Genomic DNA, 23,382 nt, shown 5'->3' with positions numbered 1-23,382 from the left:
AGAAATATCTAGCAGAACAAAATTACCCGAGGCCATAAACCTGATCCCAATAGCAGCTGATGCAACCAGTAACTCACCACTTCTGTGCTGAAGAATCTACCACCACATCACATCAGAGATGAGGGAGCGCCTGGGCATACCTCTCCCCTCCAACCACGCATGGCCAGACGCTGAACCCCACCTGCCAAAAGGGCTTCCCGAGCCGCAGCATGGGCCCTGCCATGGAAAGGGTGGCCGCCCTTGCCTGCCACTAGAAAGACGGGATCATCAGGCATGAACGAGACCCATGTTTTCAACAAGCACGGGAAAAAAGTCACTGACCATTTTAATTGTCTTGGTCCTGGGTACAGGCACATGTCTAAAAGGCAATGCTGCCCTCTGTTACGTCTTCAGCTACTCGCTGTGTACACAGGAGCAGCTACTCCCATCGCAGCTTGGGGCTTTGAATTAGACTCAATCAAGTGACAGGGAATAAAGCAAGCCAAGCTGGCTCCTGCAAGAAGCTGAGCACCTTCAGTTCCTAATGAGCTTCAGAGACTTAGAGAAGGCGTTTTGCATCCAGTAAGGACAAAGTAATCCACTGTAAATGATCGTAACTAGTTCTTCAAGTCCTAACCTTCATCCACTGCTTTTTCACTATATAAATCAGGTATTAACATTTAAATAAAAATCAATATATTCACCTTGTCATTTTGTATTAGTAGCATCCAACTTCATGGATTAAAACTAATGAAGCAGATTTTATTATCAGTTCAGAAGATAATGTTTATTTTATCTTTATTTCAGTGTGTTATCTTATTGATGAGTTCAGTACGGAAATTTCAAGGCAATCATGAGTCCAATGTGTTATCTCCACATGCCCATTTTTAAAAAGAAATGACAGAATTAACAGGAAATAAAGATTATTCCTTACTCATATTAGGCCTGACTCCAACACTGGTAATCAGATTGCCTGTTAAATAGCTCCACAAATACTCTTCTTGTACTCAGTGGAAGTACTTAGGTAGGCAAATACTGCCAGGCCCTGGCAAAAGTGGGAGAATCTGGGCTTCTCTGATTCAAAGGTTTATTATTAACAAACCCCTCAGTTGCTCAAACCCCACTAAATGATTTCAACTGAACAGTCACACCACTAGTCAGAGAAAGGCACACACGTGATAAAGAAGGAGAATGAAAAAAACTTATTGACGTGTTGATAGGCAGCTGATAAGGAAAACAAAAACCCACTTTAAAAAAAAAAACAGTTGAGTGTTCGTCGAAGTCAGAAGCAGCATCTGGTCTCTTTTCTCTCCCAACGTCAAGGAAATGTTTGCAACGATGCTGGAGATACTTCCAATTCTAGCCATCCTTACAGGTAAGAATAACAAACTAAATCGAAATAGCACTGGAACAAAGGAACTTGTTGAATTAAGAGAGCAGGTGAACCTGACTGGCAAACTAGAAGAACATTCAAGATTTATTTCAGGATGGAATGAAAATCATGCTTATAACGCTATGCCATTTTTGCGGAAATCAGCAAGCTGACCACTGACTGGTAAGAGTTTTTTGCTCAAGAACAGAATTTTAGCTTTGGTAAATTAACGCTTTGCTCTAAAGCCAGGAAGACGCAAAGAGCTCTCACGTAGGGTCACGTTAGGGTCTCTCAAGCATCTCAAGGTTAAGTTTTCTCACATTTGACTTTTGTCTCCCCTTGGTAATAGCCCTAAGAAATGCTGGTCAAAAAAAAATTATGGGGAATGCTTAACTTTAAGCATGCAAATAATTCTTTGGATTTCTCTGAAGTGAGGATGTAATAAATTGTGGAATCTAGGAATTATATAGTATATTAAAGATTATACATTATTCATGTTTCAAGGACATTTAATTGTGCTAAGCTTTATTTTTAATCTATACAAAGGTAGACATTTTAAGTCTAATGCTCCATGGAGATGAACAGCCTCTGTATCCACTAAAGAAAATGGAAGTTAGTGTCCACGTTTTCTTTTCAAGATGGAATGATCTGGTTTGGATGCCAGAAAAATATTTTAAATAGTCGCTCCTGGTGTTTCAATGGTATCTCTCACACACACACATAAACCCCACAGATTTTTGCCTTAGAAATGAAAAGTAATTCAGTGTTAGTACCAATACTTTTCAAAACAATGTCTCTAATTTTAAAGTTCTGGATTTAAGACTACTCGTCTGTCCATACTGATGGCTGCCACTGACTGGGGGTTTCTGCAGCGGCTAGGAAAAGATCAGCAAGCTTGGATTTACTTCATGAGTGCTAAAAAACTGCATGGGACTTCAGTGAAAGTGGGTGATTCCCAATTAACTGCAATGACTTTCTCTGTAGCAAGGAAGCGATCTTATGGTAATATTGATGAGTAAAAGACATGGATCAACTATTTTTATCAAGTTATGGTCCTGTTTACACTAGCTTTTTTCACTAAGTTACTTCTTACTCATGCACTTTTTTTCATTGAAACCAAAAGGCCTGTATGTATGAAATGCGATTACGAGTTTGAAACTGTAAACAGTGAACTAAATGCAAAGCAAAACTCCCATGAACTTCTGTGAGGAGGGAACAGGCTCTGTGGGTCCAGTTTGCTCCATTTTAGTCAAAAGCGCCATCTTACAATTAGTGATGGATGGCTTTGAACAGCCTTGCTGGACAATGGAAGTTTGATAGGTTTTGGCTTTATATTTTTCCTAGAGCAAAGCCTATTTCAACTAAACATATTTCTTCAAAACAGAGAGCTTCATGGAAGCTAGAATGCTTTGCGGAGTCACTTCTGCTAAAATTGATTTCTTCTGGAAAAGCTTATAACAGCCAGGCTCTGTGGCACTCCTGACTCCAAAACCAGAGAATGATAAAGGAAATACGTGGAGCAGATGACTGGAAAATGAATGTTTTCAGTAGAATGATATTGTGTTGAAAGAACATAGCTTTAATCCGGCGAAGAGCAGAAAATAAATACATGTAAACCTGCAAGTATTACTGCAGCAAGAAACTATTATCCTCTGGCCAACTCTAATTCTTAAAGCTGAGAATGGTGAACTGAGACATCTAAAATAATATTACACGGCTTTTATGTTAGATCTCAGTAAGGATTAAGCTACTGTGAACTAACAGGACAAGCAGGACTTGCAGGCAGCGCTGAGATCCCCTCTTTCCCCAAGGCAGGTTTGACACATTTAGGTCAGTCTCCAGCCATTCCTGGGAGACTGTCTTCACATATAATGTAAATCTTGCTGTAGTTTAAACCCGCTAGTTCTCATCCTAGCCACCACCAACATGGAAAGTTGATTATTCCCTTCTTCCCTGCAGTGAGCTTTTACTATTGAAGCCATCAAACAAGGAAAACGGATCCCGAAGAATTCAGACTCTAGGTTCAGATAGGTTTGCATATTGTAGCAACTGATGAATCCGCAATATTTACATGGTTAAAAATGTCAAAATAGATTATATTTCTTTTTTAAACAATGTTCTCTCTCATAGGGCTGATAGTTTGAGCAAAATACTCTTTTGGTATTACTGGCAGTTCTGCTTAAACTCTCAAAAGCAGCACCCAAACATAAGATGTACAGATATTTCACTGAGAAGAAAGTTTTGTATGTTTTGCCTCTATCATTCATATGTGCAGTAAGCCCACATGCAAATTATAACATGAAGTTCTCACCTTGCCTGTTTTGCACAGAAAGCTCCAAAAGACTTATGTTTTCCATCACATTCAAAAGAAGTATGTTCTCCTTCAGAATCTTTAGGCAGTAGCTTTAAAACTGGCCTCAGTGATCTAGCAAAACCTTGACATTCAGACTTACTTTTCTGACAGCTCTAGCTTTGTTGCCATATGTCACCATTGCTAGTAACTTACGTGGAGAACAGAAACAGATAAATTCTGTAAGATGGTGCTCGATTCCTTTCATTTATAAGGCTGTGTAGCTAAGACTGATTGGAACATTATGGGAAAGGGCTCACAAGTTATTTTTGCTCCCTTTCTGCTTTGAGCACAACAGAAAGGGTTGATCAAGTTATCACAGAATTTCTCACAACCCACACAATAAAAGCAGTTCCAAAAAGCTCAGCTTGACGTTTCCAATGTCAAAGCATTGGAAAAGAGCAGTTTAGTTTTTGCATGTAAGCCCTAAGAAACCTAAACAAAAGCAAAGTAATTAGCAAAAGCAGAGAAAGGCTGCTGGCCTCCAGCCTGGGGGAACCCAACAGTGCCACTGAGTCCAAGTCAGAACGTAAGCATTTAGTAAGAGATAACACTGTAGAAGATGGTGATCCACGGTAAAGAAGATCAGACATCTAAAGGAACAGCTGCAAAAAAAGAGGGCAAGAAGGGTGTAAAAGAGGGCTAGAGACAGCTGCGAATGAGAGTGCAAGGTGCAGGAGAGCACTGCGAGTGCAGAAGAAAGGTTTGGTTTAGCCACAGGCTCTCAGTAAGAGGACAAGTCTCTGCAAGTGAGAACATTTTTAGGAACTCTGCTTTTTCAGAATATTGCTTGTTTTAAGCGCACAGGTAGTCTGGGGCATTTATTTGCTTGTTACCTTTTACCCACTGCCAGCCTGTTATCACTAAAATTTCCACACAAAGCCCAAGGGAAACTGTACTGAAAAGGAGAATGAATAGACATGTCCTACAGGTTTCTTCGATAACGCAGGGAGCAAGGCGCTCCCGCACGGCTCCCAGGGTCGGCCCCGGCTGATCTCTCCTCACCACGCTTACTGCCCACAGGCCACGTCAGCGGTGTTGTGGTGACCGTCCCTGAGAAGACAGTGAATGTTACTACAGGTGGAAACGCAACCCTCCTCTGTACATACAAGAGTTCTGAACCGCTGGGAAGTTTCTTTATTCAGTGGAGCTTTTACAGTGCCAAAGAGAGCCAACTGCATACCGTAAGATATTTATTTATTATTACTATGAAGTTCTATTTAAGGTATCCTTAAGTCCTCAAAGAATCTTGTTATGTTTCATAGTGTTATCCTCACTACAGACCAGGGAGGCAGGCAACATTGGTGTTCCCACCCTGAAGATAAGGGACTGGGGTGCAATGAAATTTAGGGTCAGATGAACAAAGTTACCTAGGCTCCTAATTCCTACCAGCATGCCTGAACTCCTTTAGAAACTTATGAGAAGGTACAAAAGGGATTCAGATGCTCGGGCGACTTGCTCCAAGTCACACAGAAAGCGCAAAGCAGAGCGAAGACCAGGTGTCCAAAAATCACACAAAAAACGCTCCAGCCCCTGGACCAGCTCCCTTCTCTCTTGTCTGGCAGATATTTCCTGCCATTGTGAAGGCTGCTTTCCTGGTGAGACGCCCTTGCCTATGACAATGTGTCTCCCATCTAAGGGTCAAACGAGAGCTCCTTGACTCAGCCGCTATCTTTGCTACTAGGTGGCTCAGCAAGAGGAGCGGGGCGCAATGATAGGCTATCGGCGCAAAGCGAGCAGCGAGTATTTTGGCAGGACTCTGCAGAAATTTGTCATAGCAGGAAATCTGCCACAGCAAACTTGCGTTGGTATTTTGCGGCATCCCACAGGGGTCTTTGTGGTAGCAGAACAATTACGGATCAAAGGCAAATGTTCCCCACCCTTCCTGAGACCCCGAGAGGCAGCAGAGCCAAACAGTATCTTCCCCCCGGGGTATAACGAGACCGCCTGGTAGGCTGGAGTATCAGCACGGAGACAGCATCGGGACTGGGAAGGACACCAAGTACTAGACAGCTACGTGCTGTAACCACTGCCCGAGCCTCTCGTGTGGCTGTAAAGACCTTGCAGAGCAGCCTGGTCTGCCTGGAAGGAGTCAGGATGGGATGTGTAACTGCCCGTACGTACTCACACTGCTGCCCTGACTTCAAGAGCTATCCATTAATCTTATGTTTTGGTGGGGAGATGAATGCATGAATCTCACTACCAGCAGGGTATGAGCTCCCATCAGCTCAGTCCTGACAGGTGCTAAGCAATCAGCAACACCTTCCTTTATAAGAAAAAATGCTGATTAGAAGTGTTACTGCACCCTTGAAGATGACTGTGATTTTTTTTTCCATGCCCTGGTGTCAGGCTTGTGCCTGTTAGACAATCAGTCCCTTTTCTCTCCCATTGTTTTTATCCTGTTGCTAACATTTTTTTCCTAAAAGTTCAATCCTCCTACCTGGTGTTACACCTGAGAGTTGATGTGAAGAGATGTGACTTCTTAGAAGAGCCTCACAGTCCACACTGATGACATTCTTGTCATGTTCACCAACTTCCTCATAATATTGTTTTAGGAGGTTTACCATTGCTGATAGAGTTATACCTTCTATTTGGTTTATCAATTATAGCAGAATCAGACTGTCTGTACTTAGCAGAATGTACAGTATGTAACATATTTGTTATTGAACGGCAACAGCCAGTATGTAAGAAATAGCAATTTAATGTAAGACAGAACTGCTTGGCCTCCTGCAGTACATCACAGCCACAGATAAAGACTTACCAGTGCTAAGTACAAACACTGGGCCCATCCCAAATTCTGGCTCTAGCTGAATGCCAGACCGACTCCTCGCCTGACTAATTGTATGAATAGCCATTACTCATCATTTGCTTTTTTCAAGTCAGATCTATTTTATTAAATGAAGAATTATTCATGAAAGTGTGGTAGCTGTAGGTTTCCTAAGTAAGTTGTATATAGTACAATATCATTTTGACCCAGTACGTTACATCATAAATTTTAATCCCTTGTTCAGGTAGGCAGTACAGCACTGAGACAGGATCAAGCCCATCTTCTCCAGATTTGGTTAGAGTCTCTCTGTTTCACTTGTGTCAAATGTTCCATATTGCAAGACAATAAATGCAATACGTCTTCTGGTCACAACCAAGAGAAATAAGCAGGTTGTAGTCGCAAGTATTTTAGAGGGAGAATCAGACAGTTTCAAGAGAGGCAGGAGGGGAAAACCATTTGTAAACTGTGACCAATTATGAGAAAATACTCCCTGAGGATTATAATAATAAAATACTGTGCGTGGTTCAGAATATGCTCAACAAGAACTAACTGATGTGAGGCTACCAAATGTCAGGGAAACCTTACGGATCGATCCCCTCAGCATTCACTCCTGGCTTCTGCAGCTCCCACTGCAGGCAACGGGAAAGCCATGCCTATAAGGACTGTAAGAAACACTACTGGGAAAAATTGCATCTGGTTTTCTCCCTATCTGAAACTAATTTCACGGTAAATTCACTTTCACACCGCAACACACATGCATTTGTAATGGCTGGTTTGCATTTTCATTGAATAGAGTCCGTTCAATCTGGAAAGGCCACGGGTTAGTGACTAATCCCGTTCTCCTTGAACAGGGAGGTAACATTTCCTCTCGCTGCAGCACCAGTTACCCTTGGCTCGCACGCTCAGCGAGGCTCGGAGGATACCCTCCGCTCCTCCGAGCCTGCTGATGTGCCTGGAGGGGCACGCGTGTGAAGGGCTGCAGGACCGGGGCACTACTCTTTTTAAAATGGTTTTAGCAACCCATTCAGTCCTGTATTACTTGACCCTGTATCCTCTTCCCACAACATGGCAATTCCTTACCATTTTGAACCTATTTGCAATAAAACTAATCGTGTTAGTGCAAACACTGGGAAGAAAGGACTGTGACTGCTTGTGGAAAATATGGTTTAAGAAATAACACAACACAGCTGAACATGAAATCGGATTTTCAACCTCCCTCTGAACCCACAGCAATACGAGGTTGCTATTTCTATTTCAGGCTGGTGACTTTTCTGAGTTTCAGAACGGACCGAGTGCCTGAAAGCATACATGTTTTTCTCCTACAAGTTTAAACAAAAAATAATCTCTCTTTCTACAAAGCTGGCTTTGCCCTGGTTGCTTGGCACGTAGCTGAAGTTAAGTTTCACATTTTGTTCCAAGTAGGAAATAAATGCATGGCAATGGAGGAGATTGCCAGGTTTGGCTTTCGTTGTGTAGATTAAAGGATACTAAAATGCAAGCAAAAAATGTATTTAATATGCTGGTAAGATGACAAAACCAACTGAATTGAAAAGCCTGGTGCCATACCTTACTGAATACCAGAAAAATAACTTGCATTTTAAGTCGGATAAAATTATTTAGTTTTATGAGATATTTAGAGTCTTCTAAAATGTCAGGAATAAACAAACAAACAAACAAACACTTCCTTATAAATAGCATATATTTTCCCTGAAAGTTTGTTGAAAATTCCGGCTCCATTCAAAATTTGCCATTTTTTCCAGCAACTAAATGGATAACATTTTCAAATTCCATTTTTTAAAGTTGAAAATTTCTGCCAAATAATTTGAAGACACGAGACTTACAATTTTTCAGAAACATTGCCGAAAATACATCTTCTTATCCCACCTGCTACAATTTTAAGTATTCCTGACATCTTACTAAATGCTAGATGTCTTGATGACCATGTTATTCACATGGGTAGCATATTCAGAGGGGATGTTCTCCATAACAAACATGGGGGGGGGAAATCTTGATTTTAATAAATAATGTTTGTTTATGTAAATGAGAATATGGCCCTTTCTCTCTACAGTGGCAGCAAATAATAGAGCAAACTGTAGAATGTTAGAATTAATTAAGGCAAATTTATGTCATTAAGATGCCTTTGGCTTGAAGCATTCATGAACGTGAGTTTTAAAGTACTAGATTTTAGGACATAATATATAATAAGCACAGAGGTCATAGGTCCCCTTTTTAAAAAGAATGTCAGGATTTTACACTGCCACTTACGTTACAGATTTTGCAGTGTTTTGCGATACATAGGCTCAGGTACAGTCCTGTCTGGAGTTAAATCAGTAAGATCAGGACCAGGACTAGTGCCAGTGTTAATTGAATGCCCCAAGTATTCAGCAACAGATTTTACCTCGCTTCAAGGTGAGGCAGTGCTGTTCATTAGTTCGCAGACCTGATGCAAATCTGCCTCCCAGCACTGGCTTTGTGAAGCTGGCTGCTGTCTTCCGCTGTTTGTTCTGGTGTTTTCATATCCTGTTGGGTGCTGCCCACCTTACACAACGCTGGCGCAGGTGCTCGACAGTTAAAAGTCGTGGCAGTTGCACCGGAGAGGGTGAAGTACCGCAAACAGGCTGTTCACAGACAGCGTGATGAAAAGGGAGGCAGCAATCAGCGGAATGGCAGGTGTTCGCGGCGCTGTTTTGAAGACAGTGCAGCTATATATAGTGCGCGAATATAGATCTTTTTACTAATTGGAGCCTAACTCAGCTCTTTTCCTGAGAAGTTTCTCCAGTGGAAGTAATTGCCCTCATTTGAACTAAATAATGTAAATATCAACTCACGGAAAATAGGATGCCATATGTATTTTTAACTTTTTCTTCTTGCCATTTGCCCTTTAGCAACATGTCTTTTTAATGATAAATTTCATTTTGAAATAATAACTCCCAGCCAAGGATCTTGAGAACTTTCCAATACTGAACTCTATTCTACATATAGACAAACCGAGGCAAACACTACTTACTCAGTTCACCCAGGGTAACGGAGTGCATCGCAGCCTGGCCTGGTTCGTAAGGTAAAATCTCAACTCCTAAGCAAGATCTACATCTGTGCTTCATTTCATGCTCTGAGTCACTCGGCTGGCCTTGGTGTAAAGCACCTAAGTAAATGTTTGAAAGATTGAAGCCTGATGTTGACTCCGCACAGGCAAGGCTACAGGCTTGCAAAGCTAAATACAACTCCTGAACCTAACCAGGCCACACCTTGAGCCTCCAGCCCAGCTCACCCACAGTTAAAGTGAAATTATCAGAGAGACTGTGTGACTACCCAAGATATGCCCAGGGCAGAATCCTTGACTGAAATTTTAAATTCACTAGATGAGTAAAGGTCGTGAATTACTATTACTTGTAAGAGAAACTGAGTTATCGATAGACTTCTCATAAAAATAGTCTCTAAAAAAAGGCGAGCTTGAAGTATTTCAGTAGTAAAACTACTGATGGGCAATTGAGGGGGAAAGAGTGTTAGCAGCATGTAGCAGCAAGAATATCTTCCGCTTATTTTATACATTGGCTTTCACCCTGCCAGAGCCCCGTATTTTTCTCATATCTGTGCTACTGAGAAAGTATCACTTAGTGGATAGGGACCAGGAGGGTTCCACTTACTGCAAACCATACAGAAGAGGAAGATGGCACTGTTTTATTCGGAGAAGTCTAGTCGTGTCCTTACACCCAGCCCTGCAGGCCTGATGAGCCACTTTGCAAAATCTTTACAGAAGTGAGCAGCCTTGTGTCACGTTGGTGGGGACCGGGTGGTAAAGCCCAAGGAAGGAAAGAGATGCAAGAAGAACGACCGAGCGCAACTGTGTCTGCTCCTTTCACCCTGAAACCCCCAGTTCAGATTACCAGCAGCCCCAGTGCCAGCACAACTCTGCTGCCCAGCACACAGCAAGGCACAGGCACGGGCACTGGGCTACCATGTGCGAGCCAGGGGCCAGCCAGCCCTAGAAGTGTGGGGTTCCCATAAAAAGTACTGAAAGAACAAATTCCTCCCCGTGTAGTATGAGTAGTTCCTGAGAACCCATCGCACGCTTTCAGCCACAGACAACCGAGATGATGTGCTGCAGAGGCTGTCTGCGCGGCAAGGGACACTGGCTCGGGAGCAGAGCAGTCCGTTCCAGCCCACGAGCGAAGATGAGCCTGTGCAAAGCACCTCCTGAGGCAGTACAGGAAAATTTCCTGGAAAGGGCCTCTCTGATACATGAGCATTTCTTTTTTGCCTAGAGGTGATTTTTTTTAAAATCGAGTTTTCTCTAGCACTTAGATGACTGAGCAGGCACTTAAAAGGAATACCTTCGTGGAAAGCAGAGGCAACACCTCCAATGCAGAGGAATGGAGATGCTGTGGTCATGTCATTGCAGTCAGAGTGACTGCCTGGATGGCAAGGGGATTGCTGCGGACTGCCTGTGGCTATCTCTGGCACTGGGGTGACAGTCTGCAGAGAGAAGATAAAATAAACCGATACACTGAAGCAGACAATAGTGAGAACACAAAAGAAAGTGGAGACAAGTAGAAAATGATCAGGTTGTAACTGGCGCAAACATTAGATTTCAGTCTTAGCTTGCCTAATTTTAGGTAAAACTTAGAAATAAGATTGCATTGCATCTCACTTGACAAGGGCTTGAGACATCTTCTGCAAAATCCGCTGAACACGAGGCACCCTGCCCTTGTGAACAGCACTGACGGTACTGCTGGGGAGCTGTGTAGAGAACAGGCTTGGGGGAGCATTTAAAGTCTCATTTAACTCTCAGATCAGCACATTTTTACTCAAATACAGCGTTCCCCGTGTCACGGTATTCTGAGTATGGATGACAAGTCAGTCAGTCATTGTCAAAAGATGGTGTATGTGACAGATGCACGGGGAAGATGTAGCTGGAGATACAAGGTAAGAAAAATACCCACAATCTTAAGGGAAAAAAAGAGCTAAATAGCTTCTACTAGATCTATGCTATTGTGAGACCTGTAATTATGTTCTGGGTTAAAATCTTAAAACCAGCAAATGACTGAGATAAGCTGAATCAGATGCATCACTCAGAATTTTTAACTCACCTTATTTTTTTATTGCATTTTCCTCTATCGGAATTATTTTGGATGTAGCTGTTGTTTTTTTCCCACAGCTATTCTAGGTGGCTGAACCAGCACCTTCAGGAATATTCTACCCAAAGATATCTGAAGGGCATGTCCACACACCAGGAGCCTCTGGGCTGAATGTGAGCAAGTCTGGATAGCCCAAATTTGGGGCTACAAATTTACATAACAAAAAGCCCCATCATCCTTTCTAGAATGGATCTCCTTTCTAGAATATAACAACATTTGGAGATGTGATGGATACAGAGGGACACTAAGCTGCCTGCTGAACTGGCTTCCTCTCAGCTGTCAGCTCAACGTCCCAGCCATAATCCATTCCAAACTCTCTTTGGCTGCAGTGGGATTCCTGTCTCACCATGAAGTCCAGGGTACAACCCCATGTAAATTGAGGTCTAATAATAACTCCTTAAGAGCAGTTACACCGAAAAATGAGGAAACATGTTTGTGCTTGATGCACTGTAGAAATTATTCACTAATAGTTCAGCCACAAGAATGATACTGTGAGAACATGAAAGAGCTGCTCCTCAAAAGTATTTTGCACCAGTTAAAGCTGCTGAATGATTAATCCTCTAAAGGCTTCTGACTCCATCCCTTTCTTCTTCTACCAATGCGCAATTGTGACAAGATGCTTCTAGTCATTACTAACATCCTCAATTACCCATGCAAAGATCCCAGTAATGCAGGATGTAATATCCTTACTACTGTCTGGCAGAGCAGAGTTTTGACAAAAATGTGTGAAAAGAAGCTGTGGATGAAAAAAGGCATTTGGGGCCAGACTCAGTCACATGACACATGTCAAAGAAACCAATGCACACGTGAGCATTTGCTTTCTTATCTACAGCCAAGTTCAGAATCTGAGCCTTGGGCTTTAATTAACACTTTGAGTGTGCGGCATTTGTTCTCTAATTAGATGGTAAGATGCTTAAGGGAGCGATGAACACTTTTTTCACTTGTTATTTTATAAATTCTGTCTGTACTCAGAATTCAAAAAGAGATCATGGTCTCAAACCAGTAAAGTTGTTAATATCCTCCTTTGCATTTATTGGTGAGAAAGAGACTTTAACGGTTCTTTTTCTAGTAGCTTGAGAAAAAGTCAAACAGAAAATGATAAAACAACCCAATGACTGACAGGGCCCTCTGAATGCCTGAGCTTTACAGCTCTCCAGGGAAAGACTGTGAATCAGACACTGAATACATCAGCCCAGAGAAATGTCACTGAACAGGATGCTATAGCTTTGCCTCTGCGGGTGGGGGAAAGTGAGAAGGGGCTGGGGGAGGGATGACAGGTACTGGAAAGGAAGACATGTCCTGAAACTGCCCCCCAGTCAGGAAATTAACACTACCGTGGAGATTAAGTGGGACATTTTGTAACACATCTTTACGTACATCTCATCCTACAATTTTGATATCCAGACGCACTAGGCATGTACAGCAATGTGATGCAATGACACCAGGAGGTGGAGAGTGGGAGGAATATTGACCTGGAAGTTACGAACGTGTCCATCCAAAGACATCTGAAAGACATATTTATGCAAATTCTAGTATGTATTTGTCCTGCCCCAAGAAGAAAGGAAGCAGATGGAGGCATGTTTCTTCTACTTTACTGCCTGCTTTTTCACACACAACTTCCACCCCCTAAGGAAGAAGTTCTTTCTACAGAAGTTGTATAAAGAAAACCTGTAGGTGGGTTTCTCACTGTCTGCCAAACATCTGGCAGCCTTTGAAAATCCTCCACTCAGCAGCAGCTTTGCCAACTGCTTCCTCTGCAGGCAAATACCGTCCTCCCCATCACACTAGAAGAGGTGCAGCCTTCTCACAAGTCAGGCTAAAGGAGAAAAAAAGGACATGTGATTTCATGTACCAGATCCTTCAGAACTGGGGAGACAAACAATCTCGTCTCCAGCATCTGGAGTGCATTGAGATTACCAAGATTTTCTTCCAAACGAGTATGATCACTCCCAAGTCCCTGTTCTGCTGGTAAGCCAGCTCCCCCAAACAGGTACACGAATAATTGATTCAACTGCCCTGGAAGTCTGTGAGCCCAAATCCTTTTCTTGGTCGCAGCGGAAACTGTGACTGTGGAAATGCAAAGTAACTATACCATTGCCTTCAAAAGCCGAGAAGGATGGCTGACGGCATTAGCAGCGTTGGGCACTGCCTGGCCCACAGGCTGAATAACCAACTAAACTGCAGTCCTTTCTAGGGTCAGGGAGACGTTTTCTGGGCAACTTAGCTGTTTTGCAGAAACTGGTTTTTCAGACTGTGGAGTTATTAGGGACATTTTTAGGAGAGAGAATCTCCGCTCTTTTTTCTGTCAGTTGTGTGATTAGTCATCCCAGGCAGCTGCTCCCATGAAATGTGAAAAGGCACCATTATATAAAAACTTGCATGAGCATACTAGCTAGTAATGAGAAGCAGCGACCATTACTGCATCCTCAATATTGTTTTTATACTGGTAAATCATCGACTTCACTAGAGCTGCTCATGATTTGCCTGAGGACATAAAAAGCTTATTTTTTCAAGAGAAGCACAGCAAATTTCTTTCGGGTTTTTTTACATTCAGGATGCTGCATTTAAAAATATATTTATCATGTCAAATTAAAAAAAAAAGTCTGCCATTGACTAAATTTATAGTTTTCCCATACAGACATTTTAGGGACATTTTACGTAAAATGGAAAGAAATGTCAATGAGATGTGTGTCTGTAGGAGGGAACATTAGCTGTCAGTTGCCCAAAAATAAGAAGTCTTCTATACTGTCAACAGAAAACAAGTTTTTTTTACTTTTGAAATGGAACAGAAACATTTTTGCAAAGATTTTCATTTCAGCTTTCTGAAAGGCACAAACATGAGCTTTTCAAGGACAGCATAAAACCACTTTGAACAAGGGTTTAAAATACCCATTTTGAGTGTATTGTGTAAAATGGGCTACGAATTCACAGCCAATTAACTGAAACACGTTCCTCTTAAGTGACATTTCCTCTGTACACAATCCAATCATACCTCTGGGACAAGATATACACTCAGTAATTAATCACAACATTACTCAACCTTTTTGGTGTTTACCACCTTCCTTCAGGCAATAAACTCCGGAGCTAGTGAGATAAGTATCATCCAGGAGCAGAAGAAGAGAGAACAGGCAGGAGCCTGCAGAGGAATGGAATGCATTTCCTTAAGATGTTCCACTGCCTTTATGTTCACAGTTGAAAAAAACAACCCAGAAAGATCCTGTTTAAATCCATGAAGAGAACAAATATTCTCTGCTGTGTTGACACCTACCTCAGATTTAACAGTGTACACAAAATATTTTCTCTGCATGCATTCAGACAGGAAGAGAGAACACAGGGGATTAATTTTTCAGTGTATTGTATGAGGGCCTGGATATGTAATTCACGCTGACTTCAAACCAAATATACCAAGGAGCGCTTGCTCCTCTATAATGTTTACTGGCATGCCCTGACTGCATTTAAGACGCATTATAGTGCCAGCCCTCTTTCCCAGGAACACGTGCTATAGCTAAGCTAGCACTCAGTGGGCAGCTTCTGCTGTTTACTCTCACATAAATCCCAGATCACTCTAAGGTAGACTGAGTAGAATTTAGCCCCTTTTTTCAGTAATCAGGCCTTTTAGTAGGATATAATGGGCCTGCCTCTCCTCTCATGCCGCTGCAAGTCGCACATTACTTCATTTAAGTCATTGCACAACTTAATTTCACATTAGTGAAAATTTCCGTATCCCACTCAAATAGACGCAATTGATGGAGAGGAGATGCAAACCCAGCCCATCACTGCTCAGATCTATATAGGAACATCAGCTTAAGAGGGGCCCGAAGTCAGAAGTTACAGTTCTTGTAACTTTGGACTCTTGCAAGGAACAGCGTGTAACACTCTGCTGTTGCTCACACTTGGATAAATGTAGAATGAGACAAGTGCGGCCCGTCTGTTTTTGTAATTACAGGTAGATCAGGTTTTTGATGAGAGATTTGCTTAAACCAAACTCCCTATTTTGCACACTCTCCTTCCTTGGGGAATACGAGGGTGTGCATCCAGACTCTAGGTTTGCAATAGAGGTCCTCTCTAGACATTTGCAAAGCCTAAAATCAGTTTTAAAACTGATGTCATTGCATGCAAACAATGGAAACTGGAGAGTCTATCCAGCTGTTCAGCAGACTTTCTAACCTAGTCTGCCGCTGCGCTAACACTGGGCCCCTTACGCTTCCTCACTGCAACACCAGTTTTCCACGTTGGCAATGCAGTAGTGTAGCTTTAGTATTTGGAGCCCTGCATCAATTGTACCTGGCGTTTGTAATCCTGGGGCAGGGAAAGAGGAAGTCTGGGAGGAAAGTAGGCAAAATTGTACTTGAGATGGGGCCAAGCTGCAGTACCAGAGCTGCTGGTGCTGTGCAGTCTGGGGTTCTGACCTTCATTTCAAAGCCTTATCATTGCATAAACCAGCTGTGCTCTAGCAGTTTTGGGGTGTAGCTTGCCTTAAGCTAATAAAGGCTTTCAGATAACATTACTTAAAGACTTCAGTCAACACTGTACCAGGGTGGATAAATAGAATTAAGAATAAATATTCTTAATTCAAAAATGCAATCAGTTGATCTGCAAAGTAAAGCAAATTATAATTCCTGCCTGGGGATCTGCAGCGGCCCTAAAGGCAGGGAACTCTGACCAAAAGGAAGTTTTGATACTACTCAAGTGGAATGGCATTTCACAGGAGTTTGTGAAGCTTTTTCCTACAAGCATTTCCAGCTATTCCCATTAAAAAACATGCTGTCAGTCCAACTTCAATAAATACATTTACAGTGCTGATTCTGGAATACCGTCAGTAGGAACAATGTTAGATCTATTTGGGTCCCAACCTGTAATTCTATATGGTTACCTCTCACCAGTTTAAACAAATGACTGAGTATGCTGGAACTGTTCACCTTGCCTAGACAATGGAGCCTGTGCATGTAAACACCGGGGAACATACTGCCTATCCCAAATACTATCACTTTTACAAAACATTAGTATTAACAACTGAGAAAAATAATTAATGTTCCATAGGTTTCCACATTAGCTTTGTTCTTTCAGAGCTTGGTTTCACAGCAGAGCTAGACTAGAGCGCCTGTACTCCTTGAGAACTATTATATTTACCCCAGAGCAGATGCGATACTGCAGTTCATGAACAGACTCAAGGCCCACGTCTCAGACAACCAAGCAGGCTCCACAACAAACACAATTCTACCTCTCCTTTCAGTCAACAGACAACAGGTTTGGGCTTATAAGTTTATGAGGCCAATTCTACTCCCACAGTGCTGTAGAGTACAATTGAGGCTACTGAAGTCAGTGAAATCAGTCAATAAGAAACAGCAAATTTTTATTTGGGAGGAAATGTTGCATTCCTTAAAGACATTTATCCTCACCATGTCTGTAATTCTGCAAAACTTTTTTTACTGTTTAGTAAAAGGGGAACTTCTTGATCTCAAATAGGTGCACCTCCAAACACTCAGACCAACAGCTATTTTTGACTTCCACCTGTGGTATAAACTTAAAAACCCAAGACAGTCCATGACGCTGGCTCTGACCCTGATAATACAAACAAGGAGAACAGTGTGGTTGCTCTAACTGCATGTGTGATGATTCTGCTGGTGTTCTTGTACTGCATTTTTATTGCTTCCAAATGTACTACCAACAGATCAGGCACCTTGTTTGCTTAGACCTATGTCTTGTGGATTCATTTCAGTTCTCTGTTTGCTAGCTTCTGTCTTTGGAAAGCTCTGCAGCCATCCACTTTTTGCAATGACAGGTCCATTCTTGTCACAATCTTCTACTGAGATGCTTATTAATAATATCACAAATTATCAGTGCTTCAATTAGTACCACTATTCATTGTGCATGACAGTATTTTTTCACAGAATTGTCGTATGGTGGTCAATGGTCTCACCTTTGTTTTCGCAAAAGCATCAGTCTGTGCCTGGAGTATCCACAAAGAACTAGCTACTGTCCATTTACACAATTAAAAAATCCCCTTTCTGAAAAGCTTGTCTTTTAAGAACAACTAGAAATATATATTCAAATGTACCATGTCTTCACCTCTGCTTTCTTGGGGGAGGGGGCAAGAAAGGGGGTGACATTGCTTGGCTTAATCAGAAATCAACTATATCCCAATTATGAGTACTAAAAGTGTCTGTAAGATCTCTTGCTATTAAACTAACAATTTATTCTTTATCATAGATCTATTATTACTCAGGAGGCCAGTCTTACTCCTATGGAGAGTTTAAGAACAGGATAACAGCTGCAACAGCTCCAGGGAATGCATCAATAACAGTCTCCAACATGCAGCCCTCAGACACTGGTTCCTACACCTGTGAAGTTTTCAGCCCACAGGGTGACGTTGGACAGAGTCAAAAATCCGTGATTGTCAGCGTGCTGGGTAAGTGCCTTACCTCGCTACTGCTGTATTGTAGTTTGCTTCCCTTATTATGAAACACCGAATTCACGGCTCAAAATACATAGGACCAGAGGGAATAACAGCACTGTGATAAACAAGGCCCATGATGCAGAGAGAGGGCTCACTGATGCACTGACGCAGATTTTTTCCAAGGGCTTTGGAGGCAGGCAGAGCCTGGGGTGCCCTCTAGCTTCCAGACAAAGCAGACCTGACCCACTCCGCAGCTACCCTTGCTTGACCTACAGCACAAAATCTCATTCTCCCATGAGCAGCCTTCCGACTCACTCTGTGCTCTCAAAAAGCTACCTAATGTAAGCACGTAAGTGGGTAGCTGGAATTACCCAACTTCATTACATCTTCCTGCTGGAAAACAAAGTGATACTAACTTTGATTAAAATAAAAAGATTTTAGCTGGGAGTGACAACTTCTCACTGAAGCCATTACTTTTAGGATAGTCCAGCCCCGAGCAAAGACCAAACTTTTACTAATTTTACCTAACGTTGGTCCTGGTGACTTGCATAAATCTAGGGAGAGGCAGCAGTACAGCCCAAGGGTTCTGGCTCACCCCCATTCCCAGAAACTCTAGAAACTTAGTATGTGTTGGAGGGAAGTAGTACAAAGTCTATTTTGGATGGAAGAAAGCAATAGTTCAGCCACGAACAGGCAGGACTGAAAGGATGAAAAGCAGTGGAATGAGATATTTTACTTCCTAATAAGATAAAAGTTTGTCCTAACCCCATCTAATCATTGCTTTTATATTCAGACTTCATACCTGGTCAGAGTGACAAATCTAAGTCATATGAGAACATGATTCCAACATCACTTGCCTATGTGCTAGGGATAAGAAAAAGACATACCTAAACTCAGTCCCTGAAGAATCAAAGTGCTACTGTTAATTCTCATCTAAAATTCCCTAAACAAATAGTAAATCTTGGAGCAGTTGAGTAAGAGATCGTACTTTTCACATGAAACCCAAGAAAGGTTGGTTCATTTATGCACACAAAATTGGGCTGTGTTCATTGCTGGTATAGTTCCACTGACAATATCTAAAGAACCACAACAGCATATCTATAGGTAGGAAATGAGAAATAATAGGTGTAAGCTAAGACAAAATCTTCTCCTGTGTGCAAAGTGAGGAAATGCTATCAAAACAGATATATTTTTAATAGAACTGTAGTTAATTTATTTCCTCCACAACTGCAAAGTACTGAAGAATCAGGCCTTGACCCTCTCCCTTTATGTGGCAAAGTTCCTGCTGTGTCCCTAAAGAAAATGATGCTACTGTGTGGCAGAATGGTGTACGCTGAATAGCAATTGGCCCATTATAATTAAAGTAATTGATAGTCTTCGTCTCAACACCGCCATAATAATATTTAGTATGCAAATGGAAGAAAAGATAATAAAAATGTATGCTAGGCCACGTACACATATTTAATATTACTCAGATCTTCATGGGAGAGCCTTTGGTCAGATCCATAAAGACGACTCTGCTCTTGGACAGAAATCTGTAGCTGGGGTTCAATTCTTTACTTACAGCAGCACAGTACCAGAGCTCGAGGTGGATGCTTGCAGCCCTGGATATGTACTCACAATGTATCTTTTCTCCTCATTGTTATTTTACAGTCAAACCGTCAAAACCTTTCTGCAAAATAGAGGGAACACCTGAAAAAGGCCATCTAGTCTACCTCTTATGCAAATGTGAAGAAGGATTGCCTCACCCTACCTACCACTGGTACAAAGTAGATGAGAATAACCTCAGGCCTGTGACTCAACAACTTAGTACGTAACTATAGGACTACCGTACCGTGTTCAAGATCTGGAATTCCATAGTACCAGCCATTTCAAACACCGTGTATCACGTAGGGCAGTTAAAACTTACCCTCCTCTTCTGACAGTCAATGTCACAAAATCATATTTTTACTTATTCAAATCGACTGACAGATGTCACAAACACAGGATGTTTTTTCTATTTGTTTTAATAAAAATTGTGTGGCACGTTAAAGCCATTACTTTAAATTGTTAAAATGGGAGAAATGTTTATGCCTTTACATCTCCCTTCCCTCAGAATTTTGAGTGAACTTGTACTCAGAGTAAGTTTGGTCAATTTGTCATTCGGGTGCTAAGACCTCCATCTGAAAATCTTCAGTACCTGTTACGTTTTCATTTGTGAAGTTACGCTGACCATAGTATCAGTGTGGGTAAAACATCAGACAGACTGGTTTGCAGAGCAGGGGCCTAATTCTCATGTTCTAATATATTCCTGCAAAATCCACTGCAGTAACAAGGAAGGTAAATGTTTTTTATTTAAAGAGTATAAAAACCCCCAAATGAATGAATAATCAGAGAACCCTGATTCTAATCTCTTAATAGCTCTCAGTATTATCAAGTAAAGAAAACCGTTTGCCTCTACAGTATACAAAGGGTAATCTGTACCTGCTCTGTTTGTCACAGATCCAAAGACTGGCATTCTTTACATTGGCAATCTCACCACCTTTGAAACTGGGTATTACCGATGCATAGCCAGCAACGTCCTGGGGAACAGTACCTGTGAGCTTGACCTAACTGCAAACCGTAAGTTTAATGCATGAAAGTAATCACATATTTGACATATGACATGCACAGTTTGCAGGAAAATGCTGTAACAACCTTAAAGCATAGATTTTTTTTTTTTTTCAAGTAAGAACGGAACGGGCTTTGGAAAGCTCCAGCATTTTCATCCAGGCATGCCCAGAATTTACACTGACCTACACAACTGATTTGACATCTCCAGCTTCATTTCCCACCGGGAGCAGGAGCTGAACCTGGCTCTGACTGCAGAGCCTTTACTGAGAACTGACAGACATGGAGTTTAGAGCAATTTCATCCAGCCCTAGAATTTACAACCATCACTGAACTGTGGTAGTACAAGGACTGGGGCACTGTTGATGTGACCACTACCTAAAAATACTGCAGTCATGGAAAAATACCTTATCCTGACTTGTTCTCAAGCAGTGGTCAACCGTATCTGCATGCAGATTTTTCACATAACCAGTAACATTTAACAAGAGCCAAGCATATGTTGAACAACCAGCCACGAGAGACGTCCCTGAAACGGTCACTCAATTACTCAGTGCTCTATAAAATGAAAATGCAGGTTGGAGCTAGAAGCTATACTGAAGTGGAAACAGAAGGTTTTGGGGGCTCGCGAATGATCAGAGCATACGTTTTACATCTCAGCTGAAAGGCAAGAGATAAAGGCAACCCGAGTTTCAGAATTTGTTTGCAAGGACTGAAGAGCAAAGGCTTTCAACTATTGCCAGTGTTAGCCTCATGTTTCCCTTAGCCAGGCATAAACATAAGGTTTGTTGGGATAGGGAGCTAACCAACAAGAAAGGAAGCAGCAAAGGTCATAAAAGCACAGTTTGCTCTTTCCTAGAGAATCTTTGGCCTCCCTCCTGGAAATACAGCTGTCAGTCAGTTTTTTAGTTCTTTGAATCCAGTGCCTTCTTTCTGCTAAAGGCTTCTCCACTAAATTTCCTTGGGAGTTTGCTATAATAATGGTTTTTTTGAAGTCAAGTAATCTTTTTTTCGTTCTAGATTCAGACAGTGGTATTGTTGCCGGAGCAATTATTGGAGCAATTCTGGCAGCTGCTATCATTTGCATTATCGTCTGGGTCTTAACCAAGAAGGCAAAGAATAAGAAGTCACCAAGTAACGAGATGCAGTAAGAGTTTCTGTTTGCTTCATTTTAAGACAATTATTTCCGTAAAGCACTGCTGATAATCGAGAACTAAAGTAAAATGTAATTACTCTAAACATTTTTTGAAGGGTAAATAATACAAGTTTTGAGAAAACTTCCAGAGTGAGAATATTTGCTTTTGTGTGACTTTTAAGCTGTTGCTCTATTAACAGAAGTTGCCATTACCCTCTTCCCTACATTTACAGGCAGTTACGACTTAGCAGTAGTGGTAAAGGTATTAAAGCTACTAAAATAGTAAAGTAAATGTTTTTAAACAACACAAACTATTAGTGGCAAATTGGAAAAACAGTTTTTAATATTTAAAAGTTAATGGTGACTGTTAATGGCCAGTGGAAGAACTGAAAAAAGGAATAGCAGCTAAGGGTTGCCTCAGCAAATTTACTGGACTGTACGTTACTGGATTTAAACACAGAGGGCTCAGTTCAGTGCTATTTGAAATTACAGGACACACACTTGGGATACTCTAAGGCAACTCAAATGGCAGGAGACACAAGGTTTAGGCAACATAACAGAGCCCAGAATGTCCATTTTGATCCTGGTCTGAAATGTCTTTTCCTCTGTGCTTTGGTTTCTCATTTTTCCCTTAAATTGTCAAATCTTCAGAATAGGGATAATCTCTTGTGCTATACAGATTTATTTAGCCCCATGATGTTAAATGGTAAATGAGTACATACAGCGGAGGCCAGAAAAGATAGTATGCCATCTGGACACTTCCCTGTAGCACAGGTCTAAGACTTCCTGATACAGAATTCTGCTAATCCAGACCAGTGGCCAGTCACTCATGCACCTGATTTCTGCTTTCAATTGACGTAGCATTAACACCTAATTTTGTGCTCGGATCCTTACAAATCTTACTACATTGAATTAATCCACTAGCATCTGATATTTTTTTACATGTGAAAATGCGTAAATATCAGGAGTTGGCTTATTACTGTTTTGATAAGATAAATGGAATTCATACCTGTTAGTTACTAAAAATATTTTTCTAGATTTCAGCCTTTTCATAGCTCTCTTCAGACTGCACTCTATTTTTAACGCACTTGAATGGGACACCAGATCTGCATGGAACTTCTCAGAAAGCTCACACCAAGCAGCTTGTTTTGCTACCCCTTCTCAGACACTGTTTGCCAGCACTCAGTTTCCCATTCTGCTTTCCTGGCCTAGCATTTAAACATACTAAAATCCATTTTATTCTAACAGGATCACTTAAACCAATGATGCAGATCAGTCTTATTATCTAACATTCTGTCACTCTTTCTGTCTTAGCAGCAGTGACGTAACCTTTTCAGGTGCTCTTGGAACAGAATCATAATAATAAGGGGGTTACTATTTAGACGACAAAACTACACTGACTCATTCTTTTGAAAGACTCTAGTGTAGATGTGATTTCAACACATGAAATCACAATCCTTATCCTGTCTTCCTGCAGAGAAATGGCTCAGAAACAATCCAATGCAGAGTATGTTCAGGTACCTTATGAAGAAGACATACCTGTGACCACAGTTCCACCAAGCAACGCAACAAATGAACACCCTAGTGCTGATGAAACAGCAGCTTCTGGAACGCCTGAAAAAGATGAGAAGCAAGAAGCAGAAAAAGAAGAAATAGCCTAG

At 41.5% G+C, this 23,382-nt stretch overlaps 1 protein-coding gene across 1 annotated transcript; it reads left to right on the top strand.

The window, feature by feature from the left end:
* The first annotated feature begins 1,305 nt into the window (after window positions 1-1,305).
* On the top strand, window positions 1,306-23,382 carry VSIG1 (V-set and immunoglobulin domain containing 1). Its single transcript, XM_075720752.1, has 8 exons — window positions 1,306-1,354; window positions 4,725-4,885; window positions 11,284-11,391; window positions 17,814-18,012; window positions 19,654-19,809; window positions 20,482-20,601; window positions 21,607-21,733; window positions 23,199-23,382. The coding sequence occupies exons 1-8, from the start codon at window positions 1,306-1,308 to the stop codon at window positions 23,380-23,382; spliced, it is 1,104 nt and encodes a 367-aa protein (XP_075576867.1).

Source organism: Pelecanus crispus, chromosome 13 (assembly GCF_030463565.1).
Source record: "Pelecanus crispus isolate bPelCri1 chromosome 13, bPelCri1.pri, whole genome shotgun sequence".
Taxonomy (NCBI): domain Eukaryota; kingdom Metazoa; phylum Chordata; class Aves; order Pelecaniformes; family Pelecanidae; genus Pelecanus; species Pelecanus crispus.
Note: the sequence above shows the minus strand (reverse complement) of the source record. Positions and strands in the feature narration are given on the sequence as shown.

Bases quoted from the DNA above. Each gene is read 5' to 3' on its own strand.
- VSIG1 (XM_075720752.1), top strand. From the start codon at position 1,306: ATGTTTGCAACGATGCTGGAGATACTTCCAATTCTAGCCATCCTTACA. The intron at 11,392-17,813 runs GTAAGAAAAATA...TCTTTATCATAG, and splicing joins GATGTAGCTGGAGATACAAG to ATCTATTATTACTCAGGAGG. The intron at 19,810-20,481 runs GTACGTAACTAT...TGTTTGTCACAG, and splicing joins GCCTGTGACTCAACAACTTA to ATCCAAAGACTGGCATTCTT.